Source organism: Manacus vitellinus, unplaced genomic scaffold (assembly GCF_001715985.3).
Source record: "Manacus vitellinus isolate BGI_N305 unplaced genomic scaffold, ASM171598v3 scaffold_30_pilon, whole genome shotgun sequence".
Taxonomy (NCBI): domain Eukaryota; kingdom Metazoa; phylum Chordata; class Aves; order Passeriformes; family Pipridae; genus Manacus; species Manacus vitellinus.
Genome location: NW_021940291.1, coordinates 2,249,350 through 2,275,290, shown reverse-complemented (window position 1 = coordinate 2,275,290; position 25,941 = coordinate 2,249,350). Strand labels below are relative to the sequence as shown.

At 42.0% G+C, this 25,941-nt stretch overlaps 1 protein-coding gene across 2 annotated transcripts in view; it reads left to right on the top strand.

Moving 5' to 3' along the window:
- Window positions 1-4,009: 4,009 nt before the first annotated feature.
- Window positions 4,010-25,941, top strand: part of OSBPL5 (oxysterol binding protein like 5) — a 176,504-nt gene continuing 154,572 nt past the window's right edge. For both annotated transcript variants that reach the window (XM_018076112.1, XM_018076109.1), the window contains exon 1: window positions 4,010-4,039. In XM_018076112.1, the coding sequence (XP_017931601.1) occupies window positions 4,025-4,039 (15 nt within the window). In that variant the 5' untranslated portion in view covers window positions 4,010-4,024. The remainder of the gene's footprint in view (window positions 4,040-25,941) is intronic.

The window sequence follows — 25,941 nt, the reverse complement described above, 5'->3', positions numbered from 1 at the left end:
CCAAAAGCTGCATTATTAGACTTGTAAAGTTGCTTCATCTGAATCAAAGTGAGTTCTGAACAATATGACTTGTTTCTTTCCCCCACGGTGAATCGCTTATTGGTGATTACAGTGTCACAGGACACTATACACAGAAGATGTTTATTACAGGTAGCTGGTACAGGTACTCTGACACACAGAAACCACAGCTTTGACAGAGCTTTTGCTCCTCACAGGCTGTATTTGGAAAAGGACTGTGTGAAGCAATATGGAGCTGAGCACTGAAACACCAGGTCTTTGATCTTGTCTCTCCTTCTGTGTTCTGCTCACTCCAAAGCAGCCTTCTGCCTTAAAGCTGCTTTAAGGGCCACTGGGTGCTGTGCCTGCTGACCTGCCTGCTCCAAGAGAAGGTATCTCACTTCTCACAAGTGTAGACAGTACACAGGGAAATAATCTGTTACTCTCTGCAGCCTGCTTTATTTCTTCTCTAGGACTGATGCCTGCTTTCTGGTGTTTATTGCACTTGGATTTCTCCATGTTTCTGGAGTTCACAGAACAGAACCCTCAAGCAGGGACTGCTTAGACTTGAGGTGGATGAAAAACCAGTCTGAGTTCTTCTGATAGTTTTACTATTTTTTCTTATACATGGACTTTCAACATTCCTTGCTAGAAAAGGTAAACCTATGGAAAGTCACACCATCTCCCTGTCATTTGTGTGCAAAGTAAGTGTGAAGAGTTGAATATAAAATAACTTTCTCCCAAAAATCCGTATGTTCTCTTTAAACACTGAGGTCAGCTATTTATTAAAAACATAAATGTTAAAAAGCATGCAAATAGCGAGCCCATAAAACATACAGTTAAGACTGCATAACCCCCTCACTGAGGACACACAGATGCAACTGCATATCCAGGTGCTGGAAGAGATGGAGAAGGGGGAAGCAGCTTTTGATCTTGTGTTACAGAGAAGCCCAATGCAGGTTAAACAGCCTTAGCTGTGTAACTACAAAGATATGCTTCAGCTCCTTGAAGTGTCACAGGCTTCCTGCATGCTGCTGGGCTATCCTAGTAGTAAAGAGGTGAGGTAGCTTTCCTAGACAGAACACCCTACTTCACAAAGCTATCCTAAGGATAAATGTGCTCAAGAGAACAAAAATGGGCTGTGGACAGGCAAAGCACAAGAAAGCTATGGAAAGTCCTTGGTGAGCCGGGTTTTTTTGTCTGGTAGGGTTTTACCCCTTCAGCTGTTGGAATGACTCACTGATTTGCATGGCCACTCTTGTTTATGGATACTGAAAAGCTTTGAGCATGGGATTGTGATGATGATATGCCCTGTCAGCCCTCTCTAATTCAGCTAGATTTCTTTTCTTTGTCTCTCTTTTCCCTCTGAGTGCCTTAATCTAGATGGGCCTTACCACTTTAAAACTAAAGTGGGACACAGGGATATGAGAGAGAGAAAAGGAAAATATCTGAACTCCCTGCCCTGTTCCAAATTAATTAGAGCCAAACCCACCTCAAATACGTGTAGAAAGCAGCTTAGAAAACACTCTCTGTTACTGCATTTAAATCCTGAGCCTAAAGCTTATAAACCAAACCCTGCACCAGCATCTCTCTGTGCAGTTTGACCTCACTCCAAACACACTGAAGGAGAAAACGCAGGTGTTCACCAGGTTTCTAGCACGACATGCACAACTTGCAGACTAAATCAACCCAATGCTTGCCAATGAGATGGGATACCAGCAGAGCTGCTTATCTGAGTGATTTTTGTTTTCAGCTGTATGAAAATTGAGAAGTTCCTGGTGGCAGGCTGCTCTGGTAACTTGCTTGGCATCCCCCTCTATTGTATGCCACTGGTGTGGGCCCTGGCCTGCTGCTGGCTTTGCGCTCCCCTACTCCCAAAGGTGTGGGGGCTCCTCACTTGCTGCCATGTTTCCCTTACTTTCCTTAAGACGGTTGCTTCTAGTAAGTATATGTTCAGCTTGGCTGCCTCTGCAACCAAGACACTGTTTTCCTAAGCTACTACTTGACAAGACCCTATTTGAGGGAGCCCTCAGCATGTAATTGCCCTCAGATTGGCATTTTTTCCCTGCCCAGAACTGCCACTGAAAGGGGAATATGAAAGGGGAATACCATTCCTTCAAATGGAACCCTGCGTTTTCCAAAGATAGCAAAAGATCCCCAGCTGGAAGAAAAGCCTATGTGAATTAGCATGGGTCTATGCTAACTTACATCAAAGGAAAATCCAGATCATAAGTGCTTCCACATGTTGCTTTTCAAGATCAGAGTGCAAAGTCCAGGCTGCTGAGTTGTTAGGCTGTGCCTCTGTGCTGCCTGATTTTAGCTACTGTGGCTCTCGAGGAGCCTCTTTTCTAGCTCCTCCTGTGCAGCACAGCTTTCAGAGCTCTTGGGGGTACCATCTCTGGCTTGTGGTCCTCCAAAAAGCTGTAGTATCAGCATGAAAAGAGAGCAGAGGTCTCACATAAATAAGTGAAAATATATCCATGTTGAACCAGGAGATTAAAGGCAATGGCACATGAAAGCGAAAAGTGGTTATTGTTAATGACAGTCTTGATGACCCTCTTCTAATATCTAATCTATTCTAATTTCTAATCTTCATATTCTTATCTTTTTTTCCTTAACATTTGCTTTGTCATTAAGAATCTCCTCTCACTTCAAGGCGCAGTGTAGCTTTTTGCAAAGTCTTAGCCTTTCAAGGGGTTATCTGAACTACAGACAATTTTGTCCTCTAATACACATAGGTGAGGTTATGTAATGTTACTGGTGAAGATTGGATGGGATTTGCTCTTCATTTGTGTCAGGAGACTGAAAGAAATGTTGCTGGAAACGTGGGCTTTGGCTTGGCTGACCTCAGATTGGATGGCAAGTCAGCTTTGCAGATGAAGCACCTCTTGTGCAAAACTTCTGTGGAAACCAGAAGTTACCTCAGAGAAGTTAGGGGAGATAAATTACAGTAAGGGAGTAAAGCAATATGCAGAGAACACCTGTGCTATTTCTCTATTTAGATTTTGTGGCAAAATGGGTCATCTGCTGCCAAAATACATGTTTTCAAACTGGTGACACGTAGGCCTGGTCTTCCTCAGAGTGTTAATTTACAGGTGAAGACCTCCAAAGGCCTTTCATGACCTGCTAACATGCATAACTGCAACAAATGCCTTGTCATCTTTAGGCTTTACTGTTGGTTAGCTAACACACAGTAAGACTGACTTCTTTTGGTTTTCCTTGAAAAGGCAAACCCTAAGGTTCCCCGATGTCAGCCACCTCTGACTGCCAATTCTGTGAAGTCTTGTTGCACACTGGGATATTTTGCTGCTGCCGTAGGACTGGCAGGGTGAAATCAAGGGCTCCTACAAATGGCAGTGAAGTTCAGGACAAACACGTGGGTCTGAGGACAGGATGACTTCCTGCAGCCACTGCAGCAGGTCAGCTCTGGAAGATAAAATAGGGGTAAAGTTTTCACGGCCCCCACACTGCCCACCATGGATAACACCTCTGTCTTCAGGTGAATGCTACATTCTGTGAGCAGGAATTTCCACTGCCCCATAAAAAGCTAGGTCTGGTGTGGTATTCCCCTTAGCAGTGTGAATCCACAGCTCTGGATGTTGCTCTATTGCTTCCCAGCACATGATGCACCTACTTGACTCATTTCTTTACCCTTGTCATTGTTCAGAATTAGCTGTGCACCCATGTTAGCCAGGCAAGCCAAGTGTGAGTTGTTTTTCATGCAGGATGACTGCATACAGCAGCACAGGGAGGGGGAAGCCAGATTTTTGGAGAGCAGACCCTTGGTATGGGACAAAATGCTCGCCTGCACTCTGATGCTGATTTTCTCCTTTATTGGCTGCTCCTGAGCCTGCAGCCGGAGGAACGGTCTCCTGTGGAACGGCAGCTTTAGACAATTTTATTGGCTGATGAATCTGATCTTGTCTGGCCACCTTCCAGAAACACTGACTTGCCCGAGATGAGAGTGAGAGGAAGGTTGCTCTGCCTGGGGCTGTAAAGCAATTGTTTTGAGACCAACGTAACACCCATGCCTTGCTGCACGGTAAGTATATAACGATAGGTCCATATACCCACATGGATATGCGTGAAGTGCTCTATAATATAATTGCTGACACAATTAAATGTGCAGCTCCTGTGGACTGTGTCTCGTTTGCTGCTTAATTATGTGAAAATGTACTTGGTAAATTGCTTGCTGTCACAAAATGCTCGATTAACTGTTGCAATGATCTGAGACACTGTATTTGTGTCCTACTCTGGTTATTTCCTGTGCTGCAACACATTGATTTAAGCTTTTTGGCATGAGAGAACAAGATGCAGCTGCAAGATGTTGATATTAAAATGTTTTCTTCAGTTTTATTATTTTGCTAGTGGAAACTCAAAATACCAGAGCTGCTTGCTAATATTTGCTCAAGTCTTCTAAAAATTGCTGATTAATCTTGCCCTTTCTTTTTTTAAGGGTAACTTCTGTGAAGTTTGATGCTATGGATCATTTTGCAAGTTGTGCCTTGCAACAGAGCAAAAATAGGGCAGAGCTAAGGAAGGGAATGTTTTTAATGTAGCCCTCAAAGTGTGTGGAGCTCAAAGTGGCAGGATACTGCAATGCACCTACATCACTTGCAAACAGCTCTCCAGATGAACATTTCTGATGAGCCTCCAAAACTATTGCTACCTAAGGAATTGATGATTGACCAGCAGCACTTGAGCAGATTGAAGGAATGCAGCTTTTTAGACTGCAGCAGTCCTATAATATACAAAGATGCAGCTAATCCTGAAAGTACATCATACCTGCTGCTTCAGAAATGATGCTAAATATTCTGAGTTTAACGATCTGCAGAGCCCCTAATACTCAGAGTGGAGTTTGAAACTGTGTCTTTTTAATAGCTTTGGGAAACAACCTTTTATTACTGTATGTGTTCAAAATACCTCTCTAATGTTTCATCATTCTTTTTGTTAGAAGAGATGGTGCAGGAAGTGGGGCGACAGCGTTTTCTGCAAACAGATCCCTGCTAAACATAGTGCAGGGACAAAATAACTTCCCCGGGTCTAAGACAAAGTATTAAATTAAAACTGAGTAAAGCTATAAACAATCCTCAAAGATTTCCTGAACTAGAACTTCCCATACTCTTGGGCTGTGTGTAGCACAACTGTGTTGATGGCAGTGATGCTTTTTTGCATTCTTCTTTCTGAGGGCCAATGGGGAACCTGAGCAGCTTCATGATTTGCCTTGACTGGAATAGCTTTGCAGTACCATGTTGGCCTTTGATGTTCCTTAAGGAGACAGAAGTAGATGGTATGGTGCTGGCTGTAGCCTCTTAAAATCACCTGCACCACAGCTGCCTTTCCAAGCAGTGTTGAAGTTATGTTTTGAGAACTCTGGGAAGAGGACGGTGTAGGAGGGCCAAGTTTTGCAGGTGGAGGAGAGACACGAACACTGACTTGCAGCTGTAGCTGTAAGGAAGAGTCTCCCCACTATGTTCAAGTGGGGGAGAGGGGAGGCCTTGGTGCAATTCCAGCTGTATTTCAGCTGCAGAAGGAAATAATTTATTGAACTGGCTCTCACTTCAAATGGAATGGCAGTACATGAAGTTGTGTGGCTCTGTTATCACCCATGGTTACGAAAGTTAACTAGGACCTTATATCAATGAGAAATTATGCATAAAATATGGTTTAATATGACTTTGGTGCAATTGTGTCAGGTAGCATTGACTAACTTTGATGCTGTGTCTTCTAAACATTTTTTTGGTTGGCCCTGTAAATAGTCTAAACTATTTTTTTTGCTTGTTCCTCTGTTTCTACCCTGTTCCTGTTCCTATTCTTGCTGTCTGAGGCTTCTAAGGGAGTCATGGGAAGCTGACATTCATACTCATTAGATTTGAAACATCCCTTCTAGAAATCACAGGCACTGCCATTAAATGGAAGATGAGGGGGGAATGGCGAAAAGTGGAAAAAGGAGGCAACTAAAAATATCATAAAGCTTGTGATCTTTTTTAATGATTATATTTGGCAATTCTGTAGAAATGGATCCAAGAGAAAACTATGATTCTCTGACTTTTAAAAAAGCATTTATCTGGAAATGTTTCAGTTTTCAACTAAGATCTGAGTGAAGAAAGTGGAAATACACTGATTTGTATTTTGACAGTTTAAAATAGCTTTTGTGCAATGCTTTTACAGTGTGTTCATTTAGAACGTGGACTTGCAAATTATGGGAATATTTTAAAGCACTTGGAATTCAGAATGACACGTAAACTGCAGTGACTTTATTTTTATCTTTGTTGGGTTTGTTGGCTAGTTTGCCTCTGAATTTGTATTTCTGTATATGCATATAAACATAATCCCATTAACATGTATAATAGTAGGAAGCTGGTAGGCAATGTGCTTACATATATATCAGCATATTACTGAGCCAAAGTATGAAATATTTACTATCAATATTCATGTATAAACCTGATGTGCTGTGGATTCATGCTACTAGTAATAAGGCAAGAAACTGTTTATGCTGTGTGATACCGATAGCCAGATCAACAATGGGAATGAAAACTGGAATTGTTCTTCCATTTTAATTACAGCCTGACAAATGGTGCATTCATTTTTCATTGTTAATAAGTGGCCCATATGGCATCCTTTGATCACATGCTCTACAGCTTCTGCAACAGTAAGGCACTTACTTTCTGGGAATACGGAACGTAACATTTGATCTGGTCTTTCTGATCAGAATATTCTCTTGAGCAAGAAAATAGAAACTACCAGGAAAAGGTACCTTAGGTAGCTCAGAGTTTTCCGGTCTGAAGGCTTGGTGCATGGTGCACCCACCTCAGAAGCAGAGCCAGAAGCTTCTTCACACTCCAAATCAAAGAACCGGAAGGGTTTTTCCCCACCAGCAAATTTCGTTCTTTCACAGAATATGTGAGAATGGTTTTTCCATGGTGCACAATCGAGATTCCAGGATGCCTGGCATGCAGGGACAGAAAAAACTAACCAGATACGAGATCTTTATTTAGAAAGTAAAGCAAAGCAAACTTAGAATTTCTTTGTGTGTGAGAAATATGCATCACAAAAAACCCCACCAACCTCACACACACACACACACCTTGGAATAAAGGCAACCTATTTGCTTTTAGTCATGGTATTTATCATACCTTTTAGAAACAAAACTGAAATCCGTAGCCAGGACACCAGCTGGAGGCATTCAGGAATATCTCCATGGAAATACCATCTTGGAAAGCAAAGCTTGCTGAAGTTTACTCATTATTATCTGCAGAGCATTGCAGTCTGGGAGAAAACAGGAGCTAGGTGACAACTAGTCTCCTGTTTTCTGCACCCGCATTCACAACAGATGGACGGGTGATAGGATCTCTTCAGAGCAGCTCATGCCCTCCCTTACAGTGTAGCTCTTGCAGCCACTTTGATCTAGGTGGGCAGTCATTGTTTAGGACCTTTCTGGGGTGTTCCTACCAGAAAAGGACAATGATTATGCACAGCTCATACCTTTAATGTAAACTTAAATGTTTACAAAGCATGTGTGTATATACACTTCTATTTCCACAAACACAAGAGGTTTCCTCTCTCACAGTTTTCACGTCATCCTTCCAGGGCAAGGAGATACAGGAAGAAAACAGGAAGAAGGAGAGGGGGAAAGCTTATTGGTCTTGCTTTGGGAAAGTTTCATCAGTAAGACAGCAACCTGTGGCCACCTGTCACTGCTGCAACACTGTCAGCACACCCAGAGTAGTTTCAGCTTCTGCTCTGGCAGTAGCAAATGGCAAAACTGCACAGTCAACCATTACCACATATAAGCAAAGATTTGTGTCCCCTTAACCTTTTGCAAATGATGGGTACAATATGATAGCTTAAATGCCAAGGCAGATGGTGCATTTCTGTACCATGCATCATTTTGTATGCATGATGAAATGTGGCTGGCTAAGTGTGTCCAGATGGGCATTGCTCCTTTGAAGAAGAAACCAATAAAATGTGGCAATCTGTGGGAATCTAGGCTAAAATAGGCTCTCACATGGAGAGCTAGAACAAGGAAGAAGGTTGCAAAAGTTGTTCTCCACAAAGGTAACTGAAGGGGGGGGAGAACATTTCGAGTTTGTGTAATCAATTAATTTACTGTTTCATGGAACTCAAATATAAGACACTGTGAAAACAAGGAGTGATGTGAACTTTCAGCCAATACTCTGGTGCTAGTATATAAAATGTTTCCCCAACATACCTGATTTCTCTTGTTTTTTTAGGAAGGTTTTTTTGAGAAAAATGCTCTTCGTGATGTTACAGGCATGTAATTTTCAGGCTAGACTACAAAGGGATTATATACTTACTATCTTGGTTTCCCTTTAGAGAGTTCTGCAATGTTTCATATATCCAGATGACCAGTACAGGTCTTATGTAATATGTAATCTGCCACATGGAATATATGCTGGTCACTACCTCTGTTCTTAGAGGAGATGGCAGCTAACAAAAACTATGTCTGACACGCTGTTTCCTACTGTGGAATGATCTGTCATCTCCTCAGGTTCTTGTAAATTGCTGTAGCTCAAGATTAGGGTAAAATGTTTAAAGTTATCAAAAGCAGCTTTAAAGCCTCTGACTTTGTAACATTAAAAGTGGTTTAGGGGCTTATAAGTTGATTCCCATAATCACCTTTGAAATGTTTTTCTAGTCCATCTTCCTTAAATGAATAGAAATGTCTTTATTTAATACAAGTAGGAAGGGCCTAACTTTGGCCACAAATAATTGCTGATCATGAACTTGCTGAAAGGTTATCTGAGAGGAGTAAAATCTGGAAGTGACTTTGCTAAAATGATAAGATTGTCAGAGACAGTAATAGGTAAATGCCTCAACCTTTGTAATATAAATGATTACACTTGAAACTAAACATGGATGGACAATGCATTTGTCTCAGCATAAGAACAGTGAGCACTTGCCCTGTGCAGAGCCAAGGGTTGGACTCAACAATTTTTGTGGGCCCCTTCCAACTCAGGATATTCTATGATTTTGTGACTTAATTATTCTCCAGAATCCATGGCACAGGAAACAGGAATTTCCTCAAGCATTCTATCACAGCAAATTAGGTTTTTATATTAAACATTCCTGCTTGGCCTGCAAACCAAACTCCATTCCTCTTGTCTTTGTTTAACATGGTGGACATCAAAGTTTAATATTAAAAAAAAGGAAATATTAAGTCAACTTCTTTCCCCCCTTTTATCATGCAAGGCTCTGGCTAGGTGAAAGGACAAAGATATGATACATGGAAACATGAGTGGTTTGTGTTCAGGTTTATGTCACATGTTGGCTCCAGAATGTGGGCAGCACACTTTCCATCAGAGTGTCACAGAAATGCTATGAAGACCCTATATGGGCAGTGACCTCTATGTGAAAACAAAGGTAACACACTTGACTCAGTCAAGTCTGTGATATATTTAGATACCCACTGCAGCAACTTGCACCAACGCAAGCTCTGAGTTGCAGGTAATTCACGTGGCTGTGTCTCAGCAGTTAGTCCCTGCTTCATACTGCAGTTCAGTTGCACTGGCTTCCAGGTTATTGCATCTATATCTGGCATTTACATGGTCCCAGGAAAAGTCTTGTCTGTGTGAAGTTTCGATAAAAGATGGTTAGATTTCTGAAAAGTAAAATTAAAAGGGAAGTAACACTGAGTAATCTGGGAAATGTCTTTCTATCCAGGCTTTATTAGTGGTCATTTCCTTCTGTGGTTATTTGCATACACTTACAGAGCCCAGCAGAGCTATTTTCCTTGCTCTGGTTTTGCCTCATATAGAGCTGTCATTCATGCTTGCCAGGGGTAAAACGGTGTGATGTAATCTAACTGTAGGCAAGGTGGCTTAATTAACACTTACAGTCTGTCTTTAAGAGGTGGGTTTAGGATACGCAATTTTGTTTTCTAGTAACTTTCAGTTTTTCTTTTACATCTTTCCTCTACCACTGTAGCAGTGGAAAAAGAGCTCATGCACTCCTTAGCTTTCATATGACCATGCAGCTCCACAGAGGGACAGGGAATGGTCTGTTCAAGAAAAGTCAGTGTATTTAAGGCAGGACTCAGCAAATTAACTGGGAGCCTTTTTTCTAAAGGCTGATTTATGCCAATAGGGAGATCCTCCTATAGTGTGGAGCAGCACTGTGCTGATCTCAACAGAGCTGCTTTGTTTGGTGGGGATTGAAAATCTAGTCCCAAGTGTGTGTGATTCTCTTATGCTGTTGCAATTATCACCCCTGTGCCTGAGGAAGGTTGTTCCTGTCTTCTCTTCTTCTCTCTTTATGGCCTAGCAACCCTACAACACAGTACTGGTTTTTGGAAGGTCATCCTTGCTCAAGTGGCCAGCTGTGTTTGTGGCTTGATATTGCTACTTATGCAAGCTTAGAAGCCATGAGAGAGGTAGCAGAGAGCACAGCAGCACTGGCTTTGCCTTACTGCCTCTAGTGGGACCCCAGGACCTGATTTGCCCAGCTCAGCCCATGCTGCCATTTCAGTGCTCACTCAGTTTGTCCACACATAGCAACAATGTGCTTTCCTCCCCGGAGCGAGGCACACTGAGTTGGTAGGAGTTACCCTGAGATGTGCTTCCCTGTTGGCAGTGGCTCATTGTGCTATATTGAACTGGTTTGCTTCTTACATATGGCAGCAGGAAAAGCCTGTCCCCATGCTGTTGCTCCTGCTCAGTTTATAATCTTAAAAGACATGGTCTGCTTGACTAGCACTCCTTCTGTGTTTGTAGGTTAGACAGAACTCCCTGCGGGTCAGCTTTATGTCTTCAGCTGTAAATGTAGGTCAGCTGGCTGCTGTGCAGAAAGCTCCTTTATCCTTAAAAGCGCAGATCCTCACACGCAACTTCACAGTACATTGCGTTTGCTTGTCTTGTAAGAAAGCTCATTTTACCAGCGTAGCCAGTGATGCAGCTGCTCCCGTGACATCAGCAGTCCTGCCAGCATGGGAGCAAAGTATTTTTCGGTCGAAGTGTAGCAGATGTGCAATGAGAGCAATTTCTGCTGTTTCTGCCAGTTTTCTTTAGTAATGAGGGATTGATTTCAGGCCTGTTAAAGGAATTAATTATCATAGGGTGTGATAGTTGGTGCCCATAAATTAATGCAAGTCCTTCGGTTCTTCTGTGCCCAGTGTCTGTCTCTTCTGATGCTAAACCTAAGATTTGTTTATTCCAGCTTCCTAGAGTGTCCATCAGAGGTTTGGAGCCTAGGTGCAAAAGAGATTCTCCTGAGCTTGCAGGGAGCCAGTTGGGTTCAGTTACTCTGCTGTTTTCTTCATAGCACACATTTGGTTTACATATCCCTGCCTGCAGGCTCTAATCTTAGATGTGACACTTAATATGCTTTGAATTTTTTTAGCCCAGTTTCCTAGGAAGTTGAGGCTTATGCAATCCTTATGCAAAAGCAAAAGGCCCAAAAGGTTTCCCCAAAAAGACAGCAGAGACCAGCCAATGTGTTCATGAAGTGGAAAATTTATGTTGCAATATGTTGCATACAGGAGAAGGTAGGTGGTGCAGAGCTTCTGCTGGTCATGGCTGCAGGGAGCCTTCAGCTGCTTGTAAAACCATGGCAGGGCATGGACTGGGGCTCTCAATGACCTCCAGAGGTCCCTTCCAACCTCAACCATCCTGTGATTCTGTTGTCCATGAAGCATTAACCCTACAACAAAATTCAGCAGAGGGGTACAACTCTCAAAGGCAAACAAGTTTATGACAGGTGTCTGCACTGAGAGGAAGGCTGTGGCATGGATGGGGCAGTTCCATGGCTTGATTGGCATGAATATACTTGGGTCATCAGGTGTTGACAATCCTCCAGAGCCACTGGTGGTTGGTGGATATAGAAAGGAGTAAGGAGGAGAGATACACAGAAATACAGGACCCATTACATGGTCTGTGGGGAGATAAGAATATGGTGCATCAATGCACAGGATGTTTCTAGACTTGATTACTTCTGCTGGCAGGACACCTTGTCTGCAGTATCTAGAGAGAAACAGATGTGCATGTGGCTGTGGTAGTTAGGCAAAAAACGAGTGTGATCCCTTTTATATATCTCACATTTGTTTTCAAACAATGCAAATTTGTGGAGACACCATCAGTGTGGCCAGCAAAACAAACACAGCCTGTTTGTAATATAGCAATCCCTCTATTCAAATATAAAATCGTTTGGCAAATATCTTAGGACAGAATTGTCATTTTAACAAGTGCAAACTTCTCAAAAAATGAAACTATATTTTCCCCATTACTGGAATTTCTTAAAAACTGACACTTGATATATTACTGTTTTATTGAAATTTATTTATTTGGCTACCATAAAGAGTAAAACAAATTCAGGAAAAACTAAGAAAAGTTTTTTTGTTTTTTTTTTAAATGAAATTACTTGCATTTTTTTGAGAAAATATCACTGTATGTATAGTTGATTATTGAAATTATATGACATGAAGTCAAATCCCATTAAAAATTGCTTGGTTCCATTGCTTCAAGAGCAGAATGTTACTTTATCCTGCTCATGAATCTTCTGTTCACTGCTCTTTTTTTTAACCTCTGCCTCCTCCTCCTTGAGCACAAAAAAGAAATGCAAAACTCTACGTAGGAAACTGAAATATCAAAATTCAACTGCAAAAATTGCTGCTAAATTGATGCCAATTTAATAAGCCACTTGCAAGGCCACTTAAATTAAAAGAAAAGAAACTCTAAAGGGCATCCTTAAGATCAGCCTGACCCTTTAGTGCTGAGGCAAGCTGTTCTTCCTGGAGGACACCCTCAAAATAAGACCAATAGCTAAACCTTTGAAAAAAACAACCTCAGACTTAGATGCAGAGTTTTACCTGACACCATTTGGTGGGGTGCTGCCAAAGCCAGTTGAGTTCATCACCCGGCAGGTACCCAGCCCCATGGGCAGGTATCAATGACATTCTTTGGTCACTTACAAGGACAAGTGTCACTTAAGCTTCATCCAACTGTAAGTGAATACATGGTGCTCACAGAGAAGTTAGTTACCATTTTTCTGCAGCAGAGAATCAGGCCCTTTGGAATTTCAACCAATTTTTTTTAAGAAAGAAAATTTCTTTCACAAATGAGAATAAAATAGGATTTCATAACAGAAATGATGTAGCATTAAATATGGATTGTCCCTTGCCTCCCCATAAGAAACAAAGGATATTTTTTTATTTGACAATATATGTAAAAGTCCTGGTTTTTTTCCCCCATTTTCTTAACCTTAAATAGCAAATCTGCAAGAGTAACTCCATGTGTCTTAGCAGTCATCTCTGTCTGGTAAAGGAAGCATTGCTGCCCAAGAAAATGACAGGAAAAGTCTGATCAAGAACCAATTCTGAGAATATATAACCAGTCTGGAAGTGTGACAGGCTGCCCAGGCTGTAGAGGAAAGCAGAGACAAGCCCGTCCAGCTTGGCCCTGAGTCCCCCATCAAAAATTACTGGCAGGGGACATTGCAGCTTTCTTCTTTGATCTTCCTTGTTCTGCCAGTCAGGGATTTGCTTATCCCTTGCCCCTCTATGGTGCAGGAGGATGTGGTTTGCCAAGCTCATCAGCTTCCTCTGGAAAAAGCATTTCTGTTCTGGCCATGGCTAGATGCAGATAAAGATTTATCTGAGTTGACAGAACTCCAGAACTGGAGACATATTTTTGTGTCTTCAGGGAGATTCCCATGTACTGACTGTGGCCCAGCATGTGTCAGCTGGACTACATCCCCAAAATCTCTGGGAGAGAGAAGGAAATAGTACCCCTCTGAAGAGAGGATGTTTGGTTTTGCTTGCACAAGGATCAGTCAGGTGCAACACAAGAGCTGTACAGTGTATGTTCAGATCCTTATGAGCAACGAGGTGTCAGGGGGTTCTTTCATTGAAAGGGTCCGCAGAAAAATATTCCTGCTTGGCCAGAAACACATCTGCTATTAAAGTCTACTAAATAGATGTGAACAAGATTTCAAAAGGAGTTTTGATGGGACTAGGCAGATTCATAGCAGCAATCAGACTGTGACCTAACCAAATTTTCTCTTTTTTTGCTCCTCCAGTAACTACCTGAGATTGGCTTTCGTTATAGGAATCTATTTGGGCAGCAGTGGGGATGGGCAGGGAGCAGATGTTCAGTGAACAGTAGAATCAGGGAGGAAAAGGCTTTTTCCAGTGGCTGCTATAACATCTTGAATGGCGATAGGGAAGGTACCTTAGCTTTTATTGTTACCACAAATACATATATGGCAGGAATCGGGAGGGGGAAGGATCTGCCTGCTTTGCTGTCAGTTGATGGTCGAGCTGCCAGCAGCGAATGCTGACAGTGGCTGTTTTAAATCAGACTCTGTCAAGGTTTTGAAGGTGGAGGGAATGTGCTTTCAGAGCCAGGGCAGTGACCTGGAAGGAAGTAGCAAAAGCACTGCTGACACTGGCAGCAGATGACATGTGGGTCAGAGACAGCATGAAACAGGAGATGGTTGCTGGGCCAGGGCTGTCTGGCTCAGCTGGAAGTGGGCACAGGAAGCAAACTATGTGTTTCTATATGTTTCTTATGGTATAAGAGGATGAAGATGTTCTCTTCAGGCATTTGTGCCAGCACAGGGAGGCAAGGCAGGTGCAGCTGGTTTTTGGAGTCCTCTCACCAAAGACTACAGTTTGGGAGGGACTTGTCTGTTTTGCCTCCTGCCACTGTGCTGGGAGGAATTCCTTTCCTAGGCCACCTGACTGCAGCCCATGGATATTGGCACCATGAGAGGATGTGGTTGTAGGGACACCCAAACTGCTTCCCTGAGGCTTTTTCTGGGTACCAGGAGCAGCACAACTGCCTTAGCTTCTCCCAGAATCTGGGCTAAGTTAGCCTGCCTTGCAACAAGACTGTGTTAGGTGGGGAGCAGTATCTGGAGGCTGTGCTGCTGGTTGCACTTGGTTTACTCTAGCTGTCTCTGCCCAGCTCTGCATCCTGCTGTAGGGACAGCACTACAGAGGCTCTACTGTCTGGCAGTCAGCACTGGGGTTGGAAGATAAGCAGATAAAAATAATCTTTACATGAAAGAAGGTAATCAATCACTGAAATGACTTATCAGTGCTTGTTGGGGACCCTTTACCACTTAAATTGCTAAACAAAGATGATGTATGTTTTTTTAAAATATAAAATTCATATGTATGAGTGAGTTCAGTGATATTATCTAAACAAGAAGCCAGACTATGACTGATGATCTTTTCTGGCCTTATAAAAATGACTCTATACATAATTTATAGGGTTCTAATGAATATTAGAAGTACAGTATTAATTTTGTCTTTAAATATGTATACTCATATCTGGATCCTTCTTCTTACACACATAAGTAGATTTAATAAGAAGTTGATTCTTCATAGCTAGTGACCTTCATTTATTCTGGCATAAAACAGATAATATTATTTCATAATATCCCTGTAGAATTAAGAATGGAAAACTGAAGGGAAGTCTCAGAGTCCATCAAGATAAGGCATCAAATTTTGAGACTGGTCAAGTCGCCAAAAATCAGGAACACAATTTTGCATGGCCTTGGCTCTGCTGTATTTGCAGTCAAGGAAGTTTATGAACACCTTATTCACGATTAAATGTGTTGTCTTACTAGTAGCTGCCTCACATTGTATACCAAAGTAAAATACCTTTATCTGGAGCTCTGTAAATGAAATCAATACTTTACATTAGACTTTTTTCCAGTGGTTGTGAATTCCTTGGAGATACTTTGCTTTATTAACAAGAAGAGTGTGTGCTCTGCCAGAAGCTGAGAAGAAATAGGTTATGATTTCCGGAGGGTAGGATTTCAAAAGCCTTTGCAGCTGCTAAGGTACAGTTTAAACCTTTTCTGCTTGGGCCTTGCAAGTGCAGTGCTTGCCAGGTTGGCTTCTGGCCTAAGAATGTCAGATATCAGCTCTTGCACATGAATCTTTTGCCTTGTGGTTTCCTGATGTGTCGACAGAGGTAACACACCACTCTGTCCTCTGATATTGGTACCAGCAAAGGTCCAAATATGCAAATTCAGGTCTATTGTAAACTTTTTGCAAAAACTCTTATAAACTCACTGGACTGAATTTTCAAGTGCTATAAGCATGAATTATTCTACTTAAATGATTTCCAATTACTTCAGGATTTAAGCCAGGCATAGATAAAGCCAGCAGTGTAGTGAAGTAAATTCAGAGAAATGAAGTTCAGTTATTTTTAATTTGGGCAACAAAGCTCTTCTTTTCTAACAAACAAAATACAATCCTCTCTTTAGTTGTTTCTGGGCATGCCTAGAAGCACTTATTTTTGTAGCTTGGTTTTTAGCTTCTTTTTACCTCATATTCCCTCTGCTTAGAAGAAAAATGTACCCTTAGCCATGACTTTTAAACTTGCAACCCTCTTCTTTGGCCTCACACTGGAAATGTTTTTATTGGATAAAATTTATCAGTGTCATAGTTTACAAACTTCATTTTGGTAGACTACAATCTTAAGCCTGGCATGACAGTATGTGGTCCATGGCCCTGTGCAGAGCCTACAGAGGGGATGCAAGGACAGCTGGTTCCAATTCATAGTAATCCTGAGATTGCAACAAAATATTGGCTACTCACAAAAGAGGGGATCCTACCGAGGAGGTTTTGTTACTGATTGTTGTTGGCGTCTACCCAAGACTGAAGAGCTGACTCTGAGGTAAGGTCCAAGAGTAGGTAGGATGGGAAGAGGGAAAAACCCTACCAAGAATCCCTTTGGGCAGTCCTCGTGTCTTCTGAGATTACTGTTTTAGAGACTGAATTTTGCTGTATCTGTAAGTCAACACCGGGGTAAGAATTAATTTTTTTATCTATTTTCTCAGAGTGTTACAGGAAAAGCCAGCTTCATCTCCTTTATATGATTGTTTCTAGGGTGGTGAAGAAGCTTTTGGCATAAGAAGGATGATTTTCCAATTAAATAGAAAGTCAGGTCATACCCCCATCTGTTTCTCAGCTGTCTGTTGGTCTGTACAGCAAGGTACCAGGCAGTGTTGTCCAGTGCTTTGCTAGTAAAAAAAGTCAATCAAACTAGTTTCTGTGTGCTCCATTTCTGAGGAGCTGCTTTAAATGCCTCACTTAAACAAGGTCTTCTTGTGGAAATTGAAATGTGATGAACCTCTGTATAAAAGCCTGGATATAACTGTATCTTCAAGTGTGGTTTGTTGCAGACTAAATTAAATCACTGGAGGAAGTCCAGCTCTCTTTCTGATAGTAATACCTTAAGGATCATTGATTTTACACTTGTATATAAGAAACACAACATTCTCAAAATGTTTGGCATTAACGGAAACATGCTGCCATTGAAGTCAATCACAAAATCTTCATTACAATGGAAACAAATAAAAAATGCCATGCCAGAAAAGCCTTCCAGGCAAATTTTTAACTCTACAGAGGTTATTTTACCTTGTTAGACTAGCCAAGTAAGTTTTTGTCTAACTTTAGTTAGACTTCTGGTTGGTAGGAATCCCCCAATAGTCAGTGAGAGTGAGCATTTACAGAGAGCAAATCATTGTAGCCACTAGTGGTGCCCTTTTGAAAACAGGATTAACTACACTGTGAAGGTCTAGGTCTCTGTGTACTGACTGGGATTTTTACACTATTGACTACATGACTACAGTTACCTGTAGTTCACTCCAAATGTTTATTCTTTACCACGTATGCTCAGGTGCTTACAAAAAGGGTTCAACTTAGTCAGTCTACCTCTGTCAAAATGTATGTATGCATATATAGTTGCAGCTCATACTAGAGGTGAAATTAATTTAAAAGAACTCAGATTTCCCATTCTTTAAAAGCATTCATCTTGATCAGTTTGATCATGGCCAATTTTCTAGGCAACAAATGCAAATAATACTGTCATTTCTGTTTACCTTTCCCTCGCACATTGCCTTTGCTGTTCAGATATTTTTCTCTTCACTGGTTTTGTTTATTTGCTTTCTCCTCTGTATTCCCAGGAAGCTGTAAGCTCTTACAGTGCAGTGCTGGCTTAAAGCTTAGTGAGATCACATCTCAGATATGTTTGTCTCAAAGATCTGTGCTGTAGTGTTGTTACTCTCCCTAGTGCTAGCAGGAGTCACACACCTCAGGTCTTGCATATTGTTTTGAAAATACTGGAGCAGATTCAGTCTTTTAAGACATATTGTTCTTCCTTAATTTCTTGGATAACTTCTATCTCTGAAAATTGTGCTAATTTCTGTGCATTTAAACATTTGCTGTGGAGAGCAGCAGAAAGAAGCAATTTCCTGTAGTTATTTTGTCATTTCCATTCTAGTCAGGGCTATAAGTGGGTCAATCTCGATCAGCAAAAAAAGCCAATTGACAATCAGCAAAACACTTTGAAAATTTGTGTTGATGTTGCAAATAATTCAGATAAGAGAAAAAAAAAAGTTTTATTACAATATAGCCCAAATCTTCTTGACCAGTATATCCTTTCTTATCAGGCATTATTGACTTTAAGTTACCTATAGACCCAAGTAACTTTCTCTAGTCAGAGACATGGTTTTTAATCTTCTTTTGTTTTTTTACTCATCTGCTCTGCATGGAAAACCCATTATGCTTTGTTGAAAGCTAAGGCTATATCTGCGTGATACAGCGTTGGGATGTGTAAAGTTAGGAAGACTGTTCTGCACAGGGTACCCTGAGTGCCAGAGGAGTCATATAGCCATGGAGAATGATTCCAGTGTGTCCTGTTTTCCAGCTGGGCTGGCAGGACAGCTGGCATATGTTGTACTGCAAGACAACCATCTTCTGGCTAAAACACAGCTCCCTTCCTCAGTACTGCTGTAGCCCTGGTGAAATGGCCAACATGACTCGGAAAGGCTCAAGCTTTGTACTGGAATGACTTCCACAAACAGGAAGCCAATGCTCAAAGATGCACACTGATGCCCACACACCCGTTGCTAATTTGGGCACAGTAAACATCATCCTGACACATCTACTGTCTTTCCCTGCCACTCTTTCTGAAGGATGAGGACTGCAGTGCAGGTTTTATGGATGGTGTTTCTAACAGGCGAATCAAATGCTTCAAGCCTGCAGAAAAACTGCTCACATGCCTTTCTCAGTACTAAAATTTCTACATAGTCCTGACTGAAAAAAAAAAAAATTACATCAAGGTATAGTTCTGGAAATATATCTAGAGGAAGGCTCCAAGGGGAAGAGTCTATTAAGTTATTTTTATTCTTGTAATTAGATACCTGAGGAGGGAAGAAAATCTCTCTGCGGGAGAGTAAAGTGCTTACCAGTTAATGAAATGGAATCAATATCAAGAATGTTAAGTGACTACATTGTGTTCTCCATTAATTTGTTTTGCACTCATTTATCTTGAAACTCTTAAAAGAGCTGCCAGTTGAAAAGACATATCTCTTGAAAGCATAAGGATTTATTCTTGAAAAGTGTCTATTAACAGTCTCATGTGACAATCAGCTAATTGTATCGTCGGTAGCACTGGGGTCTCATTTATTTTTTTTTTTTTGTAATTCCAAGGTTTAGTTACTTTAGCTTCTATTTGTACTAGTCAATCTCTTTGGAGCTGGAATAATATTGCCTCTCTAAAAAGCTCTTTCAGGGAGAAAAGGGCTATAGGGAAAATGAGAGTACTCTGTATTCTGGAGAGACATTTATCTCAGTCCTAAGGCTGGCACAGAGCTTACATATCTCCTAAAGCCTCCCTTTAAGCCTTCCCAGCAGGGTCCTGACTCTGAATGCTTCCAGGTGTGGGCTCCTTGTACAGGGCTGTGTTTTACTGCCTAAGGCATTTCTAGAAGATGTGCCTAGAAGAGGAATCAGAAGAATTGATGTACAAAAGTAGCACCTTCCCCATTTGTTGTGTTTTTTAATCTCACCCCCAAAATCTTCTGGAAGTCAGGTGGGATATCTCACAGAATCACAGAATGTGTTGAGTTAGAAGGGACCTACAAGAATCATCGAGTCCAACTCTTAGCCCTACACAGGACCATCCCCAATAGTCACACCATGTGCCTGAAAGTATCATTCAGATGCTTCTTGAACTCTGTCAGTCTTGGTGCAGTGACCATTTCCCTGGGGAGAGTGTTCTAGTGCCCAACCACCCTCTGGGTGAAGAACCTTTTTCTAAGATCCAACCTAAACCTCCCCTGACACAACTTCAGCTCATGGCCTCGGGTCCTGTCACTGGTTCACAGAGAAAAGATCAGTGTCTTCCCCTCCTCTTCCCCTCACAAGGAAGTTGTAACTGCAATGAGGTCTCCCCTCAGTCTCCACTTCTCCAGGCTGAACAGACCTAGTGACCTCAGCTACTTCCCACACAGCTTCCCCTCAAGGCCCTTCACCATCTTTGTTGCCCTCCTCTGGAAGCTAATTAATAGCTTAATATCTTTTTTATATTGCAGTGCCAAAAAACTACACACAATATTCAAGGTGAGGCCACACAGTGCAGAGCAGAGCGGGACAATCCCCTCCCTCGACCGCCTGGCGATGCTTTGCCTGATGCCCCCAGGACACAGTTGGCCCTCCTGGCTGCCAGGGCACTGCTGACTCATATTCAACTTGCCATTAACCAGGACCTGCAGGTCCCTTTCCCGGCACTGCTCTCCAGCATCTCATTCCCCAGTCTGTGTATACATCCAGGGTTGCCTCATCCCAGGTGCAGAATCTGGCTCTTCCCTTGTTGAACTTCATATGGTCGGTGATTGCCCAGTCCCCTAACTTGTTGAGGTCCCTCTGCAGGGCCTCACTGCCTTTGAGAGAGTCAACAGGTCCTCCCAGTTTTGTGTCATGTGCAAACTTGCTTAGTATCCCTTCCAGTCCTGTGTCCAAGTCACTCATGAAGTTGTTGAAGAGCAGAGGGCCTAAGATGGAGCCTTGTGAAACCCCACTAGTGACAGGTCACCAGTTTGATGTTATCTCATTCACTATTACCCTCTGTGCTCGACCCATGAGCCAATTGCTCACCCACCACACAATGTGTTTATCCAGCTGTGCGCAGGACATTTTGTCCAGAAGGATCCTGTGAGAGACAGTATCAAAAGCTTTACTGAAATCCAAAGAAATTATATCAACTGGCTTCCCTTGATCAGTCAGGTGGGTTACCCTGTCATAAAACAAAATCAGGTTGGATATGCAGGACTTTCCTCTCATGAAGCAGTGCTGGCTATGACCAATGACTCCATTATCTTGCAGGTGTTTTTCAATACCTCCCAGAATAATCTTCTCCATAATTTTACAAGGCACTGAAGTGAGACTGACAGGCCAGCTTCCATGGTCCTCCTTCTTGCCCTTCTTGAAAATCGGGACAACATTCACATCTTCCAGTCAGCTCTGGGGTTGTGGGGTGACATCAGCCAGCTCTTTGAGGATTCCTGGATGACCCCCATCAGGCCCCACAGATTTGTAAGGATTCAGCTTGAGCAGCAGATCCCACACAGTTTCAGGGTCGACTGGGAGTTGATCATTCTCACAGTCAAGATCCTCCAGCTCAGGGCACTGAGACCCAGAGAGATAGCCAAAATCTCTATAAAGATGGCTTAAAGTAAGCTATGATTGTGACCATGGCAAGCTAATGCCCAAGAGAAATGTCTAGTAAAATAAGAAAGGCACACATTTTACAGGTAAAAGGCAGCATCTTAAACAGAAAGCATTGTTCTCTTTTATATCCAGCACCTGAGCAGCCCCAACACTGACTGTATATTGGACCCAGCCCTCAGCTGGGAGCCAAGGGAATTTTCTTTTCTTTCTCTTCCACCCTGCTAAGTGAGCACTGAGCTCTGGGTGAGCAATAGCCCCCAGACTGACTTCCTAGTAAAGACTGTCTCTGGTGCACTGCAGGCTTCAGAGAGGAAAGCTTTATCCAGACTTTGTGCTAGGCATTTCTGGAGTGTTTCTGGTGGCTTGTCTCCTATGTCTTTTTATTCTGTTTCTCTGCAGAGCTTTACTAGACTCTACAGGATCCAAAAAAGGATTTGCTTTTTCCCCCCCTCTTGGGATAAGGAGACAGGCCAGCAGTCTGCAGGCAGTTTTCCTTAACACTTATTGAAACCTTTCAGCTTCAACAGCTGCACATATGCCAGTATTGAATGAGAAGTGCCAAACTAGTTTTTTACAGGTGCATAAATTAGATGCCTGAGGGTTTGCACATGTGCCTAATTTATTGCAGCTGGCACTGTAACATATTAGCTTGAGCCATAGGCCCTTGTCCCATGCAAGACAGTGAGGTAAAATAAATCAGCACAAAGCACTGATGCTCCTAAGATGGATTCATTCCAGCTAGCTGGAGACCAAGCAGTGCTAAAGCAGACTTCATGTACTGCAGGGCAGTACAAGCCTGTCCAAGACCTGAATATGTAAGTACTGAGCAATTATTTCAAAGATTTTACTATTTGAAGGGTTATAGCTCCTGGGAAGAGGCATTTGTACTCATAAAGGATTTTCTGTGTTGGAAAATTGCAAATCATTGACTGAAGAATGACAAAGGGAAAACAAGGTGAAGATACATAATACTGGGTTGCCAAGAAAATTTCTGGCTTGCTGATTCTTTAAGTATCCCATTAGAAAGTAGCTCTGAAACAAGCTGTGGTTCTTTTTATGTTCTTGACTTACAGGGCAATTTAAACTATTCTGCAATCCATGATGTTGGTATGAATTAATGTGTTAGTTTTTTGTGCTAGAGAGAACTAGTGAAATTGTCTTTCTCTTTTATTTTTTAATGTGGATGTCTTAGAAGATTCTTCAGTTCTTGTAAGTTCCAGAAGTTTGTGTGCTACTCTTCACTGAAATGAGGAATGTTAAGGCATAACCCACCTCAGAATGTGGTGCTCTCTAATCTCAGCTTCACTTCAATGAGAGTGAAACACATGTTGAACCACTTTGCTAAATTGCAGTATTTATTATCTAGACCTGCAACATCAGTTCTGATGTTTTACAGTAGTAAGAGTCTCAGAATATCTGGTCAGCCTGAATAACTTGTATCGATTACTAGCTGCTTTGTTTATTTGTGGAATCAGTTCGTGTAATTCATTGAGTATCTTTAAATGTTATGCGCAAAGTTTGCTCCATTTTAGCTTTTGTCCTAAGAATTAGGGTTGTATTTTGGGCTCTGACTCCTGTAGAATCATTGTCAGCGGATGGGAAACAGAGTAGGAAAAAGCTGAAAAGACAAATTCTCTTTGTCATAACATAGCAAAGTGTAATTTCTTGGTAAAAGATGACACCATTTGTTCTAGCAGCTCATCGGCAGTAGCAATTTACCTTCTGCCCTAGAATGTCTGATTTTGACCTCTTAGATCTATTTTATACTATTGTAGCTTTAAGATCCTTAAGAGCATTTTGATTTAGGCACAAATGCAGCAATGTGATTAAATACAGATTGATTTTAATCAGGATGAAGCCTCTACTTAAAGCTAATTATGTACCTAAATATGCTGCTGGAGATGAGTTTTCTAGTGATTTATGCAAGCAGAAAATTGAGTCCAAAAATACATATGAAATAAGACAGGTATCTATTTCTTTTGAGATACCATATCCTATCTCCTCCTCTTTTTCCCATATCTCTGTACTAAAAGGCTGTCTTTTTTTGGATTTTCAAAGACCTGATAATGGTGTTTTCTGCAGTTATGCTGATGTCCCCAGATTTATGCCAACAAATCTAATCCATATGCTTTCCATCTTTCCCTAGCAGTCTCATTAGACCTACAGTAGCTGTTAAAGCAGTTTTGCTGCTAAAACTTCTCCCAAGCTTTTTTTTTTTCCTCTTTTCTGGAAAGATTGATGTCTCCAGAGACTATTAAGCTTTAAATCTTTGGGTTCCTTCAGCCTCATAATTAATGATGGTGGGGCACTTGCTGCTGTCACAGAGCATCTGCAGGATGTACCAGTCCTGCCTGAGCTCAGTGAACTCTCTGCTCACTCCTTTGTGAGCACAGCCACCTCCTCTACTTCAAAGATGTGGAGTAACAAGGGCAGGTCAAAGCTTCTGGGCTTTCACAGCACACTCTAATATTGGAACACTTTACCTGTTTTCTGCTGCTCTGGTGTTTTCCGAAGCTCAGGGTCTGACCCAGTGTGGGCAGTCTGGGACATCTGCTTAGGCGTGGCTAACTGGTACCATCTAAAATTAGATGGTACTTCCAGCCTGTTCCTGCCTAACATCCTTGTTCCTAGGATCCCCACCCTGTGGTCACCACTGCTGTTAGAAGGAAGAGGCCCTCTTGCTGGCACTTGCAGTAGAGCACCTGAACAAAGCTCAAGGAACAGTTTTTCTGTTCATTTCCAGGCATAGTGCTTTGCTGAGGATTTATCTGACTTTTTTGACTCCAAGTTAGGAAATAGCATCTTACTGTTATTACATAAGACAGGAAGTCTTTCCCCATGCCAGGTCGACTTACAGTCCTTCACAATCTACAATTAGGGAGAAAACAAAAACAACCTGTGTCTAGAAGTCTAGTCACCGAATTGTTGTAGTCAAGACAATTCATCTACCTCTTATCTTGAAGTCTATTGAAAACACACTGCTTTTCCTGATGAGCTAAGATAGTCAATGGCAAATAATAACCCAAAAAGCATAAATCCATAATAGACACTCTGGCATACTGCTTGATACATCATGGTGGGTGTGGTTATAATTCTATCCTAAGTCCTGGTGCTTTGTTGCCATGCCCTTGAGCTACTCCTTAATATTTGTGCAAAGAGGGCCTAAAACATGAACATGCCTAAAATATGAGCACACCAGAACATGTGTTAATAGCCAAGTGATGTGCACCAGTGGTACACAGTTCACTGAGCCCTGAGTGAGTGTAGGCAGCTCAGTTTGGCTTTGTCTGATCCCAATTTTTGCTTTCCCAAGGCTGACACGTCCCTGAAAGTGGGGCAGAGAGGCATGTTGCACCCTGGGCAGCCTGTGCAATGTGCACAGGAGAGAGGCTGCAACCCCTTTAGCACAGTTACACTTGAGGACAGAAGCGTGTTTCCTTCCTGCACAGGTATGCCGGACAGCAGACAGGGGATCCCTTCTGAGTCATATGAAAAAAGAAGGCATAACCTGGTTTTGAGGGTGGAGATACCAAAGTGCAGGACAAGAGGCAGGACAAGAGGCTCTGAAGTTGAAGTGTGGTGGGCTGGTAGGGTGTCCCCTGGCCCTTTCTCTGGAGCACTGACCCATAGCTGTGCAGCTCCTGGTGAACCAGCTTCCAGGGGTAGGAAGCAGGATGCAGACTATGACAAAGGTTGCTAGTAAGAGAGCTGTAAAAAGAAAATGTGCAGAGTCCTTGAGGACAGTAGAGAGCAATTTTTAAAGAGGTCAAATATGAGTCATAATGTTTTGCCTTGGAAACCTTCTATTCTCAGGAGCTGCTTTCATTCTGTGTCTTTAGAGAAACAACCCAGCATGCTGGGGCCTCAGTTTGGGTCAGGCTGTCTCAGTATTGTGAGTGAAGAGTAATCATAAGATCCTGTCTCTTTAAAGTAGAACAGCCAGAAAATATTCTTGCTGAGCATTCTTGTTATCACAGAGGTTTACAATTTGTGGTATTTGTCTTTTAACCCTGAAAAAATGAGTGACAGCAAACTGTGTTCAGATGTGAGGGGAAGCTCTAATACACTGAAAGAACACAATACTCAGAAAAAGCTCTCTGTGCATTCCAATATATAAATTTATCTAAGTAAAAAAAGTCCAGGCTTATGCCCAGAATATGTATTTGGGAGTGTATAGGAGGGCGATAATACTCTAGTTTGAAAGGGAAGTAGGGAAGTTTTGAGGGGCAATGTTTTCTCCAATATCCAAACCAAGAGCCACAGCAAGAGGACAATTCCCAGATCTGGTCCTATCTGTTTAGCAAGAACTCACCTGCTTAGGACTCAAGCATTAATTGATGCTGACTGACGCATTTATTTATGCAGTGGTGAAAACAGACATACAACTTTACCCTTTGGGACTAGACATTTGTCTAGGAAGCACATGGAGATGTGGACTCCTCTGCTCCAGAGCCACAGGG